The sequence below is a fragment of the Camponotus floridanus genome, unplaced genomic scaffold (genome assembly GCF_003227725.1).
Source record: "Camponotus floridanus strain SB8 unplaced genomic scaffold, Cflo_v7.5 scaffold112, whole genome shotgun sequence".
Taxonomy (NCBI): domain Eukaryota; kingdom Metazoa; phylum Arthropoda; class Insecta; order Hymenoptera; family Formicidae; genus Camponotus; species Camponotus floridanus.
In genome coordinates, this window is record NW_020229229.1 from 532,560 (window position 1) to 555,625 (window position 23,066).

At 34.9% G+C, this 23,066-nt stretch overlaps 3 protein-coding genes across 4 annotated transcripts; 2 read left to right on the forward strand and 1 right to left on the reverse strand.

Moving 5' to 3' along the window:
* The first annotated feature begins 1,917 nt into the window (after positions 1 to 1,917).
* On the forward strand, positions 1,918 to 11,010 carry LOC105249568 (endocuticle structural glycoprotein SgAbd-8). Its single transcript, XM_011255128.3, has 4 exons — positions 1,918 to 2,120; positions 7,851 to 7,987; positions 8,744 to 9,018; positions 10,592 to 11,010. Exons 1-4 carry the CDS (start codon positions 1,959 to 1,961, stop codon positions 10,594 to 10,596), a joined length of 579 nt encoding a protein of 192 aa, XP_011253430.2. The 5' UTR covers positions 1,918 to 1,958; the 3' UTR covers positions 10,597 to 11,010.
* A 2,333-nt stretch (positions 11,011 to 13,343) lies between these two features.
* LOC105249567 (endocuticle structural glycoprotein SgAbd-8) lies at positions 13,344 to 14,499 on the forward strand. Of its 2 annotated transcripts, none has more exons than XM_011255126.2 (2): positions 13,344 to 13,518; positions 13,955 to 14,498. In XM_011255126.2, exon 2 carries the CDS (start codon positions 13,956 to 13,958, stop codon positions 14,352 to 14,354), a length of 399 nt encoding a protein of 132 aa, XP_011253428.1. In that variant the 5' UTR covers positions 13,344 to 13,518; position 13,955; the 3' UTR covers positions 14,355 to 14,498. The 2 variants fall into 2 exon arrangements, with proteins under 2 accessions (XP_011253428.1, XP_011253429.1); XM_011255127.2 differs by having other exon boundaries at positions 13,440 to 13,481; positions 13,955 to 14,499.
* A 3,924-nt stretch (positions 14,500 to 18,423) lies between these two features.
* On the reverse strand, positions 18,424 to 21,437 carry LOC105249566 (endocuticle structural glycoprotein SgAbd-4). Its single transcript, XM_011255125.3, has 2 exons — positions 21,259 to 21,437; positions 18,424 to 19,166 (listed from the first exon to the last, which is right to left on the reverse strand). The coding sequence occupies exons 1-2, from the start codon at positions 21,409 to 21,411 to the stop codon at positions 18,786 to 18,788; spliced, it is 534 nt and encodes a 177-aa protein (XP_011253427.2). The 5' UTR covers positions 21,412 to 21,437; the 3' UTR covers positions 18,424 to 18,785.
* Between the last annotated feature and the right edge of the window lie 1,629 nt (positions 21,438 to 23,066).

Genomic DNA, 23,066 nt, shown 5'->3' on the forward strand with positions numbered 1-23,066 from the left:
TAAATTATTCTCATGTCTCTTTACGGTTTGCCGTGTTTTTCATTACGCTTCTCTTAGTAATTCTATTCGCGGATTTATGATCTGGCGATAGTTGTAAAAGTCGAAAGTAGCCGGTAGCGATCGCAAAGGTCAATACGCGGTTCAATGTGGACGCCGTCACATTACAGAAAGAAACGAGAAATATTTTATACGCAAACATTAGATTCGTTCAACAAAAATACGAGATACAAAGATACAGAGAATTTCGATTTCCAGGAATATTGACACGCGCGCGAGTTGAAGCGCGACGCGCGGTACTGCGTAATAATTTTTTAATTTCTGCGGTTTCTGAAAACGGCGAGTTGTTATTGCAATCTTTCAACATAATTATGATATCATAAATGCGAGATCCAAAATTTAATCGTGAAAGAAAATTATGCAAAAAAGAGATACAAGATAATAAATATAAAATATAAATATAAATGTCTGTCTCTAAAAGCATTCAATAAACATACAATCATGTAATTAATATTTAAGCAAATAAAAAAAATATGCAAATTGAATAAAATAATAAAACTTTAACATATGATGTAATAAGGCATAAAGATGTATACGAGAAGAGAATTTGTACAGATGACGAAAATGTGAGAGGAAAATAGAAAGAATGCAAATAAAAATATTGTAGATAACATGCAATGTTACATCAATTATGTTATCAAACATGTATTAAATATACAAATAGACGTAAAATGTCGCGATCGCTGAAATATACACACACATGCGCGGATCATGTTTAGGATTATCCTTAGGTTAAATTCAACAAGCGGCTTATCAGAGACTTGACACCAGCGCATAAAGTATAGGTTTCCCGCATACATGCATTACTCTAATGCGCTATCAAGCTACGTGTCGCGATGTTATGAATGGTGTGAGGAAATCGCTGCGACGCCATGCCGATGCAACCGTAATCGACCTAGACATTGCATCCCTAGACACGCATCCGATGCTCGAGCTCAATGCACTTTGCTCCATTTCGTAGAATCGCGATCGTATATGTCGCGTCGCGAGTCAACGCCAGATTTCCATATCGCTCGTCTCGAATCGAATAAAATAATATTGATCTATCCGCTAATAATGGATGTATCGATAATGGCTAAGAATTTTCAACATGTGGAGTGTGTTGTAATTTTATTTAATCGCTTGATATTTTCGAGGAAAAAATGATTTTAAAATCCTGACTAATCTTTTAAAAAAAATTTGTATATAAATAAATTATAATAGATTTCAATATTAATCGTTTTTCGAGAAAAAAAATAGAAAGAAACCCCAAAGGCATTGAATTTTATCGCAGATTTTGCAATTTTGCAAATTAATGTATTTTTAAATGTATTTTAATGTTTATTTTAATGTTTATTTTAATGTTATTAAATTAACGTATTTTTAAATGTATTTTAATGTTTATTTTAATGTTATTAAATTAATATATTATATATACAATTTAGGAAGTTTTATACACATATTTCTTATATACTTAGCTAAAATTAAGAATAAAATTTTTCTTATTTTTCTCATTAAAAAAATTGACAAATTTAAATAATGAACAATATTAACATATCTTTAAAATACATGTCAAGAAATATTTATCTCTACATTGTTTCTATTGATAATGACATCTCTTTCTCTTTTAACATTCATTTAATTTTTAATAAAAAGAATATTTGTATGAGGTGGGAGATCCTCATCATATTTTATGTCTCCCTTCTCGTGAAGTATATGGACCGGATGTCCGATCGCGAGGAACATACCGGAATCAATCTCCACCGTTCATGTGCTCCGACACGTGGAGGGGGGAGGGAAAGAACCGACGTGAGTGAGTGAGTGAAAAAAAAGAACGGTGTCTCGACTCCTGATTCATTCCAGGCATTTTTCCGAAGATGCACTGGCCAGAAGAAGAAGTGTATTGTGAAGAGAGGGCAGGGATGACCCCTTTCACTGCACCACGTTGGCACTGTCGTGTATATAAAGAGCCGAAGCATCTGACGAAGAAGCACAAGTACCACCAACCCATCTGCATCTCAAGCAAGAAGACTCTTCTGATCGTCGGACATCCGTGTGTGACAGAGATTATGTATACTATTAAGGTAGGTACAACACACGCGTATAACACACTCGTCAGGCGCGGTTGTTCGCTGTTGAATCCAGTCAGGATCGCATCGTTTTCCCGCGAGCTGTCGGATATCGTTATGTCCGCGCGGGTCCTCTTTCGCCTTGCGATGGTACGTCGTGGAAACTAGGAAACTAGAGAGAATCGGGTCTTGGAAATTTCGAGTCATTCATCATACGCGGAATCGCGTTTGCGTTAGGTAACAACGAATGTCAGGTCCCTCAGGCGAGAAGACGTTTTGCTGTCACGAGATTAGTTTAAGTCTAGAGTCGGACCAACAGCCTTCGAACTTCATGCGCGATTTGTCGCCGGCGATACGGGATGACATTACGGTGAGACGTTCAAGTTGCGCAAGTTTCACATTGCATCGTCTTTGACGTTATGCACTTGTATAATTAACTGTCGAGCCAAGAGGATCGTGTTGCAATAGAACTAAGTATGCCGCGATAAGCTATCAATTACTAATTATTCAGACTTAAAGAAAATATTGCACGTATTTTATCATCCGAATCCAAAAAAATTGAACTGCAAACGGCGCATTTATATATTCATTGTAAAATAATAAAAGAAAATAAATACTAAAAAATTATATATTATAAACATGAAAAAAGTCATTCATCATACGCGGAAGAAAGTATTTTTATCCTCATTAGTTTGATGTCGGCTTCGAGATGAGAAACATAAAGAGTCAAAAAGATGTTGAAAAATTGAAATATTTCTATAGATAACTTTCTATAGATAACTTTCTCCAAGTTTTATAATTATCTTCTTTTATTATTTTACAAACGACATAGTTCATAGTCCATCAAATTCATAATTTAAGGGAAAAAATTATTGCGCATTGAACGATCAATGTTATAGCTCGCATAGATTTCGTGCTTGCATTGAATACGAACAGAGAGCCAACTTATCGATAATGGAAGGAACGTTAGATCGCTTTTTCAGCGAGTTATTATAAGAAAAATACTTTTCGTGCTTGCATTTACTCGTCCGCTCGGAGAATAAATTCAAACGCCATTCGAGATCCTCTTCTCTGGCGCGGGCGTCCGATATCAGCAGAATTTTTCACGAGAAGCCGTTCGCGGAAATGAACCGATAAACTTTGTGCGACTTCGGCAATTTTTCCGGCACGCTTTCCGTATATTAGTAAATATGAAATACGCATAGCTGTTAGCTGCTCGCTATCACGAGAGCGACATGCCTATCGCATACGTATGCATCATATCATGCGCACGAAACCGGAGAAAAAATTCTTCAAAGCTTCGAAATATCACTATATTCGACATTCGAAAATGCGTTTTGCAAATTGAATAAATGCATTTATAAGTTACATATCAGAAACGCGCGCGTCTTTTTTGCATAAAATTTTACATAAAATCTTGTATAAAAATGTATTATCCTCTAGTAAAAATGAAAATAAGACAATTTGCGTCAAAAGGTAGAAGCTTTGATATTCAATGTTAACATTTATATCTCAAGAATTGTATAAGAGTACAAATACGTTTCACGAAAACTTGTGTTTGTTCAATAGATCTTATTCTCACCTAAATCTGGCTGTCTGATTCTGGATGTTACATGCATAAATCATAAGATTGGAGTCAGACAGCCAGATTTAGCCGCTAATGGGATAATACATGTCAGGTCGTATTAATCTTGCGTATTAATAATCTTGCATACACAACACTTGAATTTTAAGTAAAATATACATTTTATAAAAATCTTTTTTTCTTAATAAAAAAAACAGTAAAGAAAAATATATTTGTGTCGCGATTTTATTATCGCGATATTTTATTATACTTTTATGTTACTTATCGCACGTCAGTTTGTCTTTTATCCTAATTTCTTCACTGTTTTGTAATGGCGTCGTCTTCCTCACCGTCTAATTCGAGGATCCGTGTCGCTTCTAATGATTCTATTTTATGCTAAAATGACTCTAATATCGCGTTTTTGTTCCATGAGGGTTGCTCCGTAACATTATATTATCGGTAATAATAATTTTAACAGTCATTTCGAGTATCATTCATCATGCGTAAGGCAAGTTACGCACCAGGAATGCGTGATATATGGCATACATACCGAATAAATTAGAATTGCGAATATAATTGTCGTAATAAATGGAACACTTGATGGAAGTTGTATTAAACAACGTACTTTTGGCGATACTTCTTTACAAATGATAATTGCACATGCATTTTCGCAAAACGCTGATCGATACGCGCACGCATTATTTCTGATGATCCGTTTTATTAAGAAAATGAGACGATATAATTGCGTTATTTACATGATTAATTATTCTGTTAATTATGATTATTTTAGAATGTTACAAAATTTGTGCAAAAATAACTACAGATATAGCCACATTATTGACAAATTCTATTTACATCATATTTACATATTAAAATGCAAATTTCAAATGTATATTATGCATATTTTATGTTTGCTACAGGTTATGGAACGAATGATTTTACGATTTTACGTAGAGAAGTTTTCAAACATATTTTAATGCAAACAATTTTTAATGCAAAAATATTTTGAGATTTTTTAACACGAACGAATTTTTAACACTCATATGCATGCATAAACGCGCACATTCTCAAGGCAAATCGAGAACGTTTGATACACTACGGAAGCGCGTATCCGTATTCCAGCTCGACGTAGAATGTCATTGAAATTGGAATCCTCAATGTCAGCTCGTCGAGCGCAAGGTGTATCGGTTTCCCGATAATCTTCAATGAAAGTGACGCTAGAAAAAGGAAAAGATTGCTATCTTATATCTCTCTAATCATATTTTATTACCGTCCTTTAGCACGATCGGCTCCTCCACGAGATTGTTTTCAAATTGCAGCATCCTAGACTTACGAAACGCGAACTTGATTACCGTAGTTACTGTAATCAAGCTTGCTACAAAGATCAACATTATTAACAATCTCCTACCTAGAGGCAAACACGAAACTCCAATGCCGCAGTTAGTAGCCTTCGGTTTTCGAACAAAATTTAAGGAATACTTTCAGACTTGGCACGCAAGGAAATTCGAGTCTCGCTTTTTTTTCTGTTGACGAAAACGGTCTTATTTATAGTCGTTTATAATAGAAAATCTTTAGCTAAACTCAATTATCGTCCTAAACTCACATCATTATATATATAATATACGCAACTACGATGTTTGTATCCGATAAACAACCTTATATATTGAGAACTATTATACAATCTTGCCGATTATTAAAATCAGCTGGAGAGAAATCCAATATCAGACACATGCGCTTCAAAGGAGAGTTTCCTGCATGATCCTGCGACCTTAGACGCTAGAAACGTCTCTCTCTCTTTCATAATTCGTCATGTATTACTCGTTACATAGAATCGGTGCATCTACACGATGCTATTACATGATCCTCTCCACGTCTCGCTCTTTGCAATGACGATGTGATTTTCTAATTTTGTGTCATTTTTCCCGATGGCTTAATAACGGATTTGCCGGTCAATTAGGATCTTAGATTCGTTCGTCGAGACAATTACGCGAACGCGAAGTGTGAAATAATCTTGAGACGCTTGCAACCGCAAAGAAAGAGAAAAGATCTTGCATGAAGTCTCGCGATGCCTCGAAATGCGTTGTAACGATCATTAACGACGCCGACCTTCTACCTCCCTCAAAATTACATGTATCGAGAGGTAATTAGCAATCTCCGGTTGACCGGCTAACGGGAGAGCCCATCTCCGATATAGAAACATGTTCCCATAAGTATTTTTCTCGACGAAAATTTCTCGTAAAAGACTCGTTCGTGTGCACCTTCAAAGCATCGGCTTCCTTATTCGCGAAATGAAAAGGGAATTAAAAGTTTTTTTTTAATTAACTTTTATAGCAGTTTTAATTATATTTTCTTAAAATATTTACAGATTTTTATTTTTTTTTTTTGGAGAAAAGCAAAAATTTTGAGATAATTATAATTTCAGATTTGAATAAAAATCTTTAAGATATAATATATTTTGCAAGAATTGAGGTGACTAAGCAAATTTGATAATTTTTTCTTCTGTTTGATAGGATTAAAGTGTGAACGATCGCATGAAAATCATAGATTGTAAATTATACATGACAGCTTCGTTAATCTACAGGCTTTATCGGTGTGGCTCTTTAATCGCTCGTTATTCGATTACTGGAAAATCAACGATCCTCCGATGCACATTTCATTGTATGGCAGTCATATGCTTGAATGGGAATTTAAAAATTTAACTGAGTTGAAATTCACATAGAAAGAGAGGAAGAGAGAGAGAGTACGCCAACTATTATTAATTGGAATTAACTGCGAGAGCTTAAAATTCACGAATATCCGCTTTATATGGATAGAAACGATATCTTTTATATAATGAGCTTAAAAATAGTTTGTCGATCATAATATTATTATAAGCCAATTTTATCATTATTATTTCGTGTAAAAAGGTTAATGTATTATTTTGCGAATTTATATATAAGAAGCAATTAAAATTAAAATATAAAAAATTGGATAAAGAAAAATTTTAAATTACAATTACATGTAACACTTATATACATGTAATTATAACATTTATTAGTATGCTGGTACTTATCAATTTTAATTCTATTCTTTTAAAATGATCTTTTTTTCTTTTTTTATATTAGTATATGCGTGATTATAATATACTTTAAATTTTAATTTTTAAAATAATGCAGCAATAAGATGAGTAACTAATTAAGATCAGTTGACATTTCTGACACGATGTGATTCTGGTTGTCGGTTAGATTGAAGTTCGTGAATGAAATTACACGTTCACTTCGTGTTCGTACAGAAAAACGGGCGCGTTGCTCGGCACCACTTTCGTTTTGTCATTACATGCTGTATTTCATAATGTCATTTGCAATTGACGTAACTGCGCCTTGCAGTTTCTAAGCATTATCATCCTCCGTTGCCCTTTGCAATCGTGCCCCGTATGTATATACATATACATATCTATATATATAATATATACAAATAGACATGTACAATTGACTTCACTCGTCAATCTATACTTTCACGACTTTTATAAATATTTGAACAAACAAAAGATTTTACTGATACAGCATCAAAGAGATCGACACATCATTGTTCGCGATATCTTCCCGTCTATTCTCGCGACACACATGAATTTGGAAATACGCTTATCAATACGATTATCAATTTTACGATGATTTCGAAATGAATCATCGTCATCGTTGAAATTCGCATTGATTTTCAAAGGCATTTGCAGTTTAATCCATCGATTGTTTAACAATTCGTTGAATGCGATTAACATAATTACATCGTAGCGACTCTTTTTTTCTTCTTGTTTCGTCATTTTTTGCGCGAAAATTCCACTGTGATGCATCGTTATTATGGGATCGTGAAAATTACTCATTCGACGCGACAATAAAACCACGCGCTCGCACATTTACGGCCCGCCGGCATTGAGACATTAAAGCGACATTACGCGCGCGACTATAACGCGACGTGAGGCAACAGCGAATTTTCCACGCTTACAAAGCGCGATGAGTTCGAATTCCACAAGTTCCAACTATGACTTTCAACGAAGCGCCATTTTTTCGCGCTCATATATATATTTGTTGACAAAAATATTATTTTGGACAAGAGGATACTCCTCCTTTTCTCTTAACAGACAATATTATTATCTAATAATTTATTCAACAAGATCCAAGTAACTGACTTAAGATAATTATTGACAGGTGTTGTTGGCGGTCGTACTTTGTACGACAGGCACATTGAGCGCACCACAAAGAGGGCCGCCGGGTGGCGCGGACAAGGATGCGGTAATCACGTCTCAGCAGCTCGAAGTCGGCTTCGATGGCAATTACGTTAATAAGTAAGTTGTGTCGTTAAACTTTATATGTATTTCTGAAAAATTTCTTAATTTTAATAACCGACGATCAATTAAAGGAACATCATTTAATTTAATAAGACAAACACAGATAATGTCAAAATATTTCATCGAGATTTCTCTTTTCTTCATCGGTCAAGTAATGTCATCGATAAATTAATTCATTAGCAAATCAATGACTTGGCGAAAATCCTCTGTAAATATTCCGCGCAACACACCCACGCGGACATTTGTATCCTTTTTCGCCTACGGATCGTACATTAGGAAGACAATAGATACAGGGAAGGTCGGCAGATGCCTGCATATATCAGGTACCTGATGACACCGGTTTGCTAGCACAGCTGCCAATTGTCGCCCACAAATGATCTGCCTTCTGCATAACTCCATTGTTATGCGCGAGTGGGAACAGTTGCTGCTACTGTGCCGAGGACTCTTCTCTTCCTCGACTGTTTCTATTTTCTTCTTCGTGTACTGTTCAGGAACCATCTGTGAGCGCGTGACGCTTTTCGAATTTATTATTTTTATGCCGGTATATTTTTCGCCCGCATAAGAATAAAACGTAAATTCCTGATTAACTCTGATTAAACCGTGTTTCATAAGTTTAATAGTTAGAATGTAAAAATTATATGAATGATAAATTAAAGAGGTAGATTGTCGCCTGGATATAATCACGAAATTAATAATATTTCACGATTCGAACATGCAATTGGATATTGTTACATTAATTTTCATCATCGTTAGTTTCGAGACGAGCAACGGGATAAGTCATCAGGAAACGGGCCAGCCGAAACAAGTGGACAACGAGACGCCGGTCGTCTCGCAGGGCCAGGATGCGTATGTAGCGCCTGATGGCCAACAGGTCAGTATCACGTGGGTAGCGGACGAGAACGGTTTCCAAGTGCAAGGCTCCCATATCCCGACGGCGCCGCCCATCCCTCCGGAAATCCAAAGGGCGCTCGAATGGAACGCCGCTCATCCCGAAGAGGACGATGGCGGTCAGAGACCACCACCAAGAGGTGAGACCGGTGTTTCGTCATAGTAATTAAATAATGAAGACTTTTGAATTTCCTTAAATTTTCTTGTATCATTTTCGAATTATTTCGCGGCGAGATCGACACATTGATAAAGATATTAAAGATTATCGGCCACATTTTAATGATGCATGAATCGCGGATGTAAACATAAACATTTTAATATTTCAACGTTTAATTAGAATTATTAATTAATCAACATTTAATTAAGATTTAACATTCTATCAATAAATTAATCAATAGAGTTTTCAATAAAATTTGCCTTCAGTAAAATTACATAATGCAAAAAGAAAAACAAAAGAATTTTAAATTGATGACGAAAATACGAAATAATATATGTTGTGAAACAATCGCATGAAGTAGGTATACGAGAATTATTGCGAGCCTGAGAATACAATTAGGGAAGATTAATAATCAAACGTGGGACTTCAAAAGGTACGGGGCGTTTGAAACGGTATTTCTACCCCAAGGGATATCACTCGTGTGACTACGTTGCGCTGCGTGGTAGAAATGAAGTTTCTTTGTGTTCCCAACCGGAGATTTAATTAATTTCATAATTGGAAGAAGCGCCTCTGTCCAGAGTTAACGATTAAATCACGCAATTTTTCTTCTTCGTCGTCGGCTGAAATTTGACCGCACGCGATTTCTCGCGTACGAAAAACGACAATCAAATTACCGCAGAATAGAAGACACACGCGACTTTTGGGTAAAATAAACCGGTGATAAAAATCCCGCCGCGAAATTGATTTACGCCGGACAATCCCGATCGTTTGACCCGTTTTGATCAAGCAGCCATTTAAATTTTCCCGTACGTTAAGCGTACGCCTCGTCCTCTGTGTTTCCGACAAACCGGAGTAAATCAGTTTACTCAATCGCGACTCGACAGTAGCTTACGAGACTCGCTCGTGGCGTCGTAATTCACTTTAGTTCTGAACTCGAAATTGAAATTGGCCCGTCGAATCCGGGCGCGTCGGTGAACCGAAAATATCTTTGTGGCGACCGTGCACGAGGAACGAAAACAATTTCGGCGTACTTTAATCACTTTTACGGAGTAGAATCTGGTTACTGGAGATACGCGCTGGAAAAGGCTCCATATTTCGCCGATAATAGCCCTGTTCAGATTCACCATCGTTCGAGGCGCGGAACGAATTCTAGCGAAACGAACGCATCAAAAGTTACGATGCGGAAGCGTAATCACGAATGGCCATAGTGCAGTTTCCCATAGATCGTTCCGAAATCGCCGATCCTATAACTTTAAAATGGATCTAAATATATTTCTCCATTACTTGATACGTCACATTTCAAGTTTCTTATTATTATACGCACATTTTCCATTTATATATATTTTATATATATGTATAACTTTTAATATTTTAAAAATTAATTTTATATATACTATACTCTTTCGCTTTTCATTTTCATACATATATAAAGGAACAATAAAGCGTCTCTCTACTTATGTGTAATTATGTTAACGTACATACTATGACTCTGTAACCTGTCTCCGTTAAATATTTCAGACACCATCCTCACGCTTTCGGTTTACCTTGTGTTGCAGGTTAATCAGCCCAACTTTACTTCAAACGTGACCTGATTCCGAGCCAGCTTGCCATGGATAGAACCGACCCCGAGCTTTCGACGCAAACATAAAAATAAATATAGTGTGGTATATTAATCTAGAGGATACAACGTAACACGAAGACAAGGCATGAGACACCGGTATATAATAAGCAATATACTCCCGAGATGATTCTTTATCTTACTTTTGTATAGATGGAAAATAAAGCGCACTGTTCAGCAGTTTCACCAGGGAGGAACGATGCCGTGCCGAGATGCACGCGCACCGCCTCCGCACGCAAGAAATGAGAACGACACGCGCGTACGAATCGTTTACGCACGTCGGTCGTTAATAGTATATACGTATACTTAACTTGTGATTTTTGTATATAAATAAAAGCGTTTTGCCCAAGTTGGGAATCTTGTTGTATCTCGATAGCTTTATCCTTTCCATCCCCCGATCTTCTCTCTCTGTTAGAAATTAACGATAGCGTGTACGCAATGCCATGTTCTATAAATTGTATGAATAATAAATGCAACTTAAGCAAACTTTATTCCTTTGGTATACTTATTTTTTACATTTAATAATTCGCAATGAAAAGTATATATAAATTTTATCTTATATTAAAATTGCACTTATTATTTTTTATTAGATGTTATTATATTGTTATAGATTTTGTAGAAATAAAGATCATAAGAAGCTAGAAGGAATATTAGTAGTACAGGTAGTTCTTAAAATATTTTGGCGAATATTTTTCATGTAGATTTTTATTTTTCACGAGAATTATTTATTTTTCTCGCGCGTTGCAACTGGCATTCATTTTCCGTCTCTGTTATTTAGATTATCGAGCTTTCACACTTGCATACACACGAATAATTTTAATGAGAAGAAAGCAGAGGAGAAGCGTTCTCACTTTATATGTGCATTGATCGTAAATGCAAAGCATGACATAAATACAGCAAATGTTAAATAATTTGCGGGAATACCACTTTTGCCAACGTTGCGCGTTTATGTTACTAAAAACGTTTTCTTTTCATGCCTCATTAAAACGTTAAAAACTGCGAATACATCTTTGGTTTTTCGTTATTATACAATTTATTGCTTCCCTTATATTTTTAATTTATTCATCTTCTCGGAGAATGAATGTTGCATCATTCAACGGGAGCAAAAATCTAGGATCTGACAACAGATCCGTTTTTATAATAAGTCAAATAAAAAATTGATGACTCGCATGGCCATACTATTATATTACGCAGAATGTCATGGAAAATTTCCGGCTACTATTTCAATGACACATCCTTTTACGAAATGCTATGTGATTTCTGCATGCGTGCGTGCATATTTCGCCGAGTATCAAATGCATTTACGGCAACTGACAAGATTCGATAGTCAATAATGAAACTGCATTACGTGACTAGAGAACTCACTAAAATGAAATGTCTAATAAACATAACAATTCTATGTAACAACATCACGTAATGATATTTACTTATACCGTTCGCTAATAAATAACTGTATCGATCGCTTTTGTCAAGCCAACATGTTCTTTGTCTCAATTGAACTGAATACATGGCGCGTATTTAAAGATTTAAATGCCATAATAAAATTGATACAGAAATTATAAAATTGTACGCAAAAGTTCATCTGTTAGAAATAGACTTTCTGTATATATGTGAAATATTATAAATATAATACTTTTTATATCCTTTAATATCGAATGAATTATTTCATCCATTACGAAGAAACTGCGCGACATTTTAATTAAATCGATAATTAAATCATTTTAATGAACTCATTTCATTATATATGTTTAATATTTAAATAGGTATTTAATATACATCTAGGTTTTTAATTTGATATCCTCAATCTTCGTATAGTTTAAACCATTTTCACAATTATCTTTTTTGAATCCACAAACATAAATTTTATAATTAATTTAGTTTTAATCGCAATTTTTGCATTTCTTTCTAAGTATCTAAAAGATGACGGAGAATTGTGGGAGAGAGTAAATTTCAGAACCAATTTTAATATTTGCAAAGATAACACTTAATGATTTCAAATATGCAAGAAAATTCAACATTAAAACAAAATATATTTGAAAAATGTCAGTAATGATATCGAGTAATTAACGGTTTAATAAAAGACTATATATGAGAGAAGCTACAAAAAGCTGGACGTACATGAAAATTGCCACAAAAGGACTCGAATGAATATAAATGTTCCAACGACCCATCGTATACGTCGCAGCTGTCGGCGTTAATAATAAAAAATCACCTGAGTGCAATGCACATTGATCGCGAAAGGAATCCCGAGGAAAAACGAGTGGATACACAAAGTGCGTTTCAAAGGTTAAACCATTACATGTATTTGCAACATATACTTGAACTCCATCTGCCTCTTTGTATTATAGAAATGTGCACGAACAACATGTAATGTTGCTGAATTTTTCATTTGCTTTTATAATGGTTTGCGGATTAAAAGATTTCAAATGAATTTTACACTTTAATCATATACAAGATTTTGCTATATTGCTCTTGTAATTTATTTTCTTGTAAATCTTATAAAAAATAATCGATATACTCGTTGCGATAAATATTGATGTTAACGAGATAGTGTATTTGTATGCGTCTGCACGTATGTGTCGAAAGCGTAGTGGCAGAAATTTAAAATTGCCGATACGTATTCCGAATAGTGGTATAAAAGTAAAAGAAAACATTCCTTTTGTAGCGCTTCAGTCTATAATAAAGTTCGAACCGGTATCAACGAGTGGCATTTGAAGCAATACGCCGACGATAGTACAGCATACCTCTATCTATAAAAGGGGAATGCAATAGATAAACGCCCGTCAGTAGTACTGTAGGTAATATCTGGAAAACGAAGCACAGTTGAAGTAAGAACTTAAAGTCGTCTGCCAATTGAATCACGAAGTACGTTATCGTAATCATATAATTGTCATATGTATCATATATATATATATATATATATATATATATATATATATATATAATTTCCGAGAAAGTTTAATAAATTCCCAAATTATTTGAAACCCAAATTATATTTCTTGCTCATATTATATCTAATTATAGCTTTTACAAAAGAAAATTATATCTGCTAGATAAAAGTGCGAGTAAAACTACAAGTTATCAAAATCTTTATAAATTACAAATTTGCAATTTTTTAGTTCTTCATTTTTAATATTGCATTTTTTGATTATACTTTTATATAAACTGCTTGTTTGGAAAGTGACATAACTCGAGTATTGTAGCAGTGGGAGTCTTAAATAAGATTATAAATGAACGACATATATGATGTGTGATCGGCAGTCAAGCGTTAGACGAGTCTCTAATCTCTGATCCCGCTCAGGATGAATCTGCACGTAATTATCCTGCTGAGCCTGGCGGCAATAATATCGGCAGCGAATGAGCCGATAGCCATCATCAAGCAGGAACAGGACATCAACCCGGATGGTAGCTTCTTCACGAAATGGGAGAGCGCTAATGGGATAACCTTCGAAGAGCGGGGCGTACAAAAGAATCTTGGCCAGAAGGACAAAGAGGCTGAGGAGGTGCATGGCTCGGCGTCATGGACCGCGCCTGACGGACAGAAGATTAATCTCGGCTGGGTGGCAGACGAGAACGGCGCCACTTTCCAAGGGGCGCATCTACCGACCCCGCCACCCCCTCCGGAAATTCCGCCTCTCATCCAGCGTGCTCTTGACTGGATAGCCGCTCACCCTTCTAAGGAGGACAGAAACAGAGTGTAATCGCTGATGAGCCTTTGCTACAAATAACGTTGAACGATCATGGTTCAGTTGTACATTTAGCTTAACATCATATGTAAAAATTTAAAAAATTTGTATAAAAATCCTATATACTGAGAGAATAAACGTATCATTTAATTGTAGATTCCTTATGAGTATATTCACTGTGTTTGATGAAATAATCACGCGTGCTGTGTACGATTAATTGGAATAATTGTGATAAACTGGGATAAATATGATATTGATACGTTTCGTTAGAGGGATAAACTCAGTTACAAAATTATTGAAACTGATAACAGCTTGTTTAATATATATTACCAGATTATTAAGAAGTAATTATGTTATTAATTATAACATTGCAAAATATGACGTTGTCTCATACACACACACATACATACACATACATACATTGTACATGTTTGCTTTAATATCATAATTATCTTGTTTGCCTATAATTTAAATGATCCTATCTATTGGCTTACCGCACAGAATAGAATATACAAGAATGGAAGACAGAGAAGAGAAAGAGAAAGAGAGAGAGAGAGGGGGGGGGAGAGAAAGTTATTGATTTAAGAGAAAAAGAGGATTAAAACATCTTATAAACTAAGGACTTTAGAACTAATAATGTATAAATTTGTACAAGTTTGTAAATATAAATCCATTAGACATTTTGAATATATTCGAGAATAGCTATATTAAAAAATATTTTATAAATTTTTTATTATTTATTATTAATGTAATTTTTAATGTAAAAAAAATATTTCCAAATGTATTCGAAAATATATTGCTATCTATTCGACGATAGAGGCACTTTTCTAATCGTTAAGTAATCGAGAAGGTCGATATTTACTCTTTCGCGACATAAGCTGCATTCTTCATCTATCTTATTTGTGAGAGCATTTTGTGAGAGACTATCGGACGTGAGAATAGCAAACTCATCATGTTAGGTGTGGACACATGACTGTGGTAATAGAAAAATTTGGGTCAGAAATGATCATTGCGGTGAAAGAGAAAGACAAATCGTTATGTAAGTGAGTGATAGTGAGAGTTTCTTGCTGTCGTATTATCAACTACACCGCTTTTTCGAAACCAGATATACAAATATAGCGGTAGCTTAAGCAATTAAACTACGAGTGAAATGTAGAAAGAAACAGTTTTGTTAAGTTTACACGCACATGCACACGCACACACGCACACACACATACATATTAGTACAATAATTTCATATTAAAATACAAAAATAAATGAGTGAATAACAAAATAATTAAAAATCAAAAATACAATATTATATAAATGATAAAAATGTATAAATTATTAAAATATTGTATATATAATAATAGGATATATATAAATAATAGAATTCCTCTCTCTTTTCTATCTAAAGTTTATATTAATAAAAGATATAATTTACTTACTTATATTATAATGTTACACACTATATTATAGTAATTATACAATAATCAGTGTTTTTTTATATTCATTAAATGAGCAAAATCAATCTTTTCCGCATCTTTTTGCTGTTTATTTTTTAATTCATTTCTTTCAATTAATTTTATTTTTTCCCTTTTTAATATTCCCATTTTTTGTCTGAATTATAATCATCAAAATGAATGTGCGTGTAAACAAACACGGATTGCTCGTCTGCGGGAATATTCACATACGCCAATTATTACACTAAATTGTTTACGGAGGTACATATATGTGTATTACATTCGTGTGCCACCGCGTTTAATTTGATAATTAATACCAAGCGGCCGCTTCATAATTCGGTTATAAATTCTGCGAATCATGTTTCTTGATTGCGGCAGTAATTTCGATTCGACGGCACGATCATAATCGGTATTTGTTGAATTGCGAGCGCAAATAAGACTGCGATAGGTGGAATTAATCGAGGCCGGATAATCGAATTTATGGAACTATTAATAAACATTATGAGTCGCGCTGGTAGTAACGCGTCGATCACCGATACATCCTAATGCATATTCAGATTAATATTTTGTCAAACGTGAAATTGTTATAATATTTGTGAAATACGATGGTATATATAACACAAAAGCGACATTTGTTTTGCGCAAGTGTACTATAATATGCCGGAATGTATACCGGGAAAGAGAATTTCACTTTCTCTAACCACAAATGATAAAATCTATGCTAGGAGGAATGCTGTTATGTTAATATAGTGTGTGGCATTAATATAAGTTCTGTTTTAAATATTTTATTGAATTTTAAATATCAAAAATAATGCGTAATTAAATCTATCTTTCTCAATTAATTCAAGTATATTTTAACTTTAGAAATATTTATATAAAATTCACCAGTCACTCTTGCGCAATTTTTTATCTTATTATCTTATTTTATATTTCGATTACGATATTATCAAGATCTTGATGATCTTGATAATATTGATAGTTTTATATAAAATAATATAATTTAATCTTATATCAAATTTTGACTAAGAAATCACAAACTAGCGATAAATTTTTAAGAAATTGCACTTTTGGGAAATACGATGCTTGTATACAATTTCTTTCTTTTGGGAATAAACTTTGCAAAAGATTCAAACACGAGTTTGCGCCAAGAAGATTTATGTAAGTCGCGGTTACGTGATGTTGTAACAAATTTGACACACGCGCCAAACGGTTATACATGACGAGTGTCATACCGCCCGCGGTGAAAGTTCAATGAGAGCGAAGTATAATCGGTTCCGGTTCCTCCACCTCCTTCCTCTTGGAGCCTCTTGTCAATGACGACCTCTTAGAAAGTTCTCGGATAGATAATCTGCGAAAAAGACATCGCAAGATTATCTACAGTGTCTCACCATGACGATTACATATGCTAATATTATATCAAGCAAGTATTATTTCGTCTGAGACATAATATATCTCTTCATGTAGAGATATTCGTTGATTTGATCTTAGAGAAGATGAAAGCAGTCAACGGAAGGAATGTGTTGATGTTGTGTCCATCACAACTTGGCACGGCACGAAGTGACAGCTTTGAAGATTTGATCGCTCGGTACCATTCTTCTTGAAAGATAACAGATCTTGATATGTAGACGAATGTTTGATCATTGATAATGGCGTAAATCGCTTGGGATGAAAAGATTCATGGAAAGAACGTGCCGAAGCTAGTTTATATTTGTCATGCATCAACGTGAAATGACAGCTCTTCAATTTTGAAAGAAACATTTTTATTAACTTGTACCTTCTATAGCCTATTGACCTCCAATCCCAGTATTATTAAAACATACTGGAAGATATAATCTTTAAATTACTGTCAAAATTTTGCTTGAAACGAGGATAATGTTATTTCGACATATGATCGCTTTATTTAAATTAAATTATAACAAAATTACTTATATAAAAAAATTAATAGATTAATTAATAGATTTTTATATATAATAAATGCAGTAGATGTAAATATGAATCATGATTACCTCGAAAGCGGTTAAACAAGCTGTCTAAATATTCATTGTACCAAACGAACGTAATCAAAGTACTCGCGGTCTTCATACGACGCTTACATAAGGCGCGTCTTTGTCCACTCTACGTGATTGATTAATGATAGCGAACAAAGTCCGTTATATGTGATGTGTGTGTGAGAGTATGTAATAAAGACGCGCGCAGCAGCTGTGTTTACAGCGATGTAATATCTTACAGTAATAGCCATGCGACTTTCTATCGTAAATCAGCTCGCTTGAGATGGTCCTAATATCTATTATATCTATACATATTATGTTCTTGCTCGAATACGGTCTCTCTTCAGCTGCTATGTATTTCTGAGATGTGTAAATTTCGCAAACAATCGACACGAATAAATTGAAAAACATTTTCTGACAATGATTGATTAATTTATTCGCGCACGTGCGAATAAATTCGCATAATTTTATTATATCTCAAAGGGAAAAAAATTAAAATTTTTAATTTTCAATCATCGAAAAGATAGTAGAGTGACGCTATCATGCTAACCGCACAATTTCCCGCATCCTTCCTTCCTGAAGGGCTCGAGAGAGAATCTCATACGCATATGTTTCGTCGAAAGGATCAGGCGTATTAATAGGAAGAGACGCTTCTCTCCTGGGATGCAACATTTATTCTTAATGTACCGGCATATATCTAACAACGAGTTAATTACATAATCATATAGATGCATACTCGTATCTTCATATAAGTATACATATCGTATATTAATACAATAATAAAAAAATGTGTTTGCATATAACATATATCCATAGACGTACAATAAATATTTACAACAATTTGAACCAGAGTATTCTGTGTTAACTTCGAGGGCGAGGACAAGGCGAGGGTGGCACAGCAACACTCATCATCCGGTATCATCGAGTATATCGTGGTTCGTCTTCGCGTTGGCATGATAATTACGTGAAAGGTCGTGAGATCACAAACGTACTGGACAGTAGCGCCGGTCGCGGACTTACACCTGGTTCTCGTCATCCTTGGACGGATGAGCCGCGATCCATTCGAGAGCCTTCTGTATCAGCGGCGGAATTTCCGGTGTGGTAGGTAGATGAGCACCCACCGGCTGGAAGCCATCCTTGTCGGCCTTGTACGTTAGGGAGATCGATTGACCATCGTCGCTAGCGTAACTGAAACCACCTTCTGCTACTATCGCCTCGTCCTCGCTGCCAACGTTCTCCAGGTGGCCTTCCTCTTGGGCCTTGATACCGTTGCCGGTCTCGTAATTCCACTTGTAGGATCCATCCGGATTAGGACCCTCCTGACTCTGACTGACGATCGGTATCACATCGTCAGCAGGCGCTGCTGCGACGCACGCTGCCAATGCGAGCAAGATTACCTGGTGGATATTGCAAGAATATTGAGATAAAAAAGAATATTGAGTTTAAGGATGATCAGACTAATCGTGATAAAGCGTTTTTCCACAAAAACGCATTTAATTTTCAACTAAAAAATTTAAGCTTAATCGATGTAATCGATATTAATGATAATGTAACATATGATATATAAAATTAATTATGTCTAGAAAATTATGAAAAATGATGACATCGCTATTCGTTTAACAATGATCATTAAACATATTTATTGCTAATTTATCATTGAAATATATTTGCAGATAAATTTATTGTCACGATTATCCTAATTGATTTTACATTTATTTTAATATTTAATCAATGTGTTGGCTTCCTGCATTTATAAATGTAACTTTCACTAAATATATATATGCTAATGAGAAATAGAAATTTCCAATTAATTAATTATTTGAAATTATATATAAATGTGGCATTACAAAATTATATGATATCGATCATTGAAATAAAAAGTTATGGAATCTATGAAAGATTTAATGTAAGCACAGAGTCGAGGGTAAAAGTAATATCTATCCTTGATGAATAATTAATGATGATAATTAATTAATTCTGTTATGGATTGACCTATCGTTCATCGATATCAGATGGAATCTCAATTAAAGAGATGATTACGCGGACAAGAATGTACCCGCGGCGTAAATATAATTTAATATCGTTGTACAACGATAAAATATATCCAAGCCGCTAATATAATACACGTTACATCGCAATACAAAGAGAAGTAAACGATCTTAGTCAACCATCGCTTCGCAAGTTTCCAGATGCATAAACATCGGATGAACATTAGCCTTTTCGTCAGTTTCCCTCTTTGACGTTCGCATCGTTGCACAAGTGTTTATGCAGAATGCGCTAATGGTTACCGCCACTTAGATATTCAACCGTCTCTCACAAACGATCTGTAGAACGATTAGTAAAAACGATGACTTAGCTACGGCGGTTTCAGGAAAATTAGAAACAATGCGCACATCCTGTATGTGGCAGCAATTTTGAAAATATGTATAGAATTTTTGAATTTTCGTAATATTACGATGCGTTTATTCGTCGTGATCGAAATTATTGCTGATTTAATTTTAAAAATTGTCTTGATTGTTTGATTATTAAATCGAACGATATTGTGATGGAGAAAAAGTTTCGCGAGAATCAGTAGAAACGGGCGCCGTGCGCCGCAGTAGTGATACCGTTTTGAGTCAGACACGACAGAAATCGCGGTAGTATCAGCGTTATTAGGTCAGACGGCGCACCTCGAATGAAACGAACAATATTATTAATGATTATAATGTCATATTACGCTATAACAATATTTTATACAATATTTTGATTATTATTACCTTTATTGTCTAATTTGTGTATGGTGATGACAATTCTGATATTACAATAAAATGATGTTTTGAATTGAAGCGCAAAACAATACATTGTTCAAACTCACGGGATATTATTGCAAAAATGTTAATTATTATTATTATCATGAAATTCTACAATTATATCGCTGTAAAAAATCGAAATAATTAGTCCTTATGCTAGAATTTACTCAAACGTTATTAATATTTTTCAATTTTTCCAATTTGAAAGCTTATCAACAAAACTTATCGTAGCTTAAAGTTTTTGTAAAAAATAAAAAATTATTTTAACTTTCGGTAAAATGTATTGCACCGAAAGTATTGTTCGTCACAAAAGTTCAAATATTTTCTATCTAAAAACGTATGCGCGTTACATGAAGATGACAAATTTCGGGATGTATTCCCGACGGCATCGATCGATATCCTTACCGCCGATCCTCCGGGAGACGCTACTTATCCTTCGGTCTCGCCCCTTCGTTCTACCCAACGACATCCGAGTCCCCCGGAGCTTTCGGTACGCTATGCCGAATAATCGCGAAGTGTCACTTACAACAACGTAATTCACAGAACAACCGGGAGAACGCGCACAGGGAATCGCCATGAAATGCACCGCCAAATTCACACGACCTGACTACGAGTGTTATCACGCGGGTCTATCGGAGTGCACGAGTTGACTCTTCCTTGCTCCTTACTTCGAATCTTTTTCCTCTTAATTAACGCTTACCAGTGACGTGTACATCCTGCAACAGTAATCGCTGATGGGCAAGTGTTTATCAAGCCCCGCAGCGCTCGTCGTATATATACCCCTGAAGGCATTACCAACACCACCGTTAGTTTGACGCACCGATGGCCACCATGTCACGAGTAGGATGCACATGGGACACACAGAGGGGCCGCGTGCGATTTACACGGATTCATGATTTAACGACAGAGCTGCGTGTGTATGGGTACGTGTGTATGTGTCACCGTAGGGGGACGCGGAGAGACAACACACTCTACATCGACATCGTGGAGAGACCATCTTCCCCGAGATCACCATGTCACACTGCGCTAAATGTCATTGGGTTCCCGTTGAAGGATGCTTGCTCAATTATCATCGTTTCTTTAACGAGCATGTGCACGGCAAATCGTCGATTTTTTTCTCGTCGATTCATAGCCGAAAACGCTTTGCGTATTTTTTTCTCTGTTACAGATTCATTAGCACGTTTGAATATGTTTTTTTATTGTTTCGTTGATCTGGAAATATGATTGTTTTAAAAGGATTCAATTATTTTAAAAGATGCATAACAATTATATTATTTTCTTGTCTCTTTTATTCTTTCTACTATTTTTTTCTTACATCAAATTTAAGGAAGATATAGCTAAATAATTTTTTGATAACTTTTAGATATGATTTTATCTTTAACAGAGTTTTGAGATTTTACTTGTAAAAAATCTTCTTAGAATAAAAATAACTTTTAATAATTTCTTTACATTTTATTATACATTTTTTAGTTATTTGAAAATATTTATTAAATATAATTAACCTTAGATTGAGAGCGAAAAATTGAATATGTTTGGAAATCTATGGTTGTCGGTTGTCACGTTATGCATTTTTGCAAAAAAAAGAGAATTATAGCTTTCATTCAACAAACACACATACGTATGAAAATAATTTAATTTCGTATCTCATTATTAGATATACTGCTCAATTGTTTCGATATTTTCTTAGCAATATACGAATGCAATAAAATTGAATTGTTTTTCTATTATTTCCCAGTCGTTAACCAGCAATTCTGTCTGTTCTATTATTTGCATAAATATTGCGTAACATTATTCGTCATTATTAACACGCGTTTCACGATTCTAATCGATAAATCACGTCGTCATTAAACAATCAGTCGAACGCTCGTCAAATAGCTATTTACCTCGATTTTTCTAATCGCAGTAGAGGCTAAATTACTTGCATGCTCATGGGATTTGGTGCGGCAAAATGAAACTGGACGTTCGTGCATCAGCCGACAAACGCATGACACACACACAATTGCATCGTCTATTCTAATCAATCGGAAGCGACCTGACAATCTCTCATTATCGGGTGATAATTATATGGAGCGCGCACTATACCGCGTTTACTTTGTCATGACTGAACTTTCCGCCGTAAGGGAATAATGAGCTCGCATTTAGCATACATGTATTACAATCGCAATTAAGAAATTTGGAGAAAAACAAAGCAAAAATTTGAGTTCTTAGCATAACAAGTTGTAAAAAACAGTCAAACCTCTCAAGAGACATTTCTACGCGTGATCATAGAAATTATGTTTTCTTTATACATATGTGCGTGAATTGCATCCCCGCTGGGCAAAATAGGTTTTTTTAAATTTTTGATGCAAAACATCGTACGTAATGCGCGATATCAACTCCTTTCTTATTGCATAACATGATATATACGGCCCGATACGGCTGATTTAAAGCGATGCATGTGCCGGAAGCTGCACGGGGATTATGCATGTACCTAACATGCGCATGTAATTAATAATCAATGCTATTCCA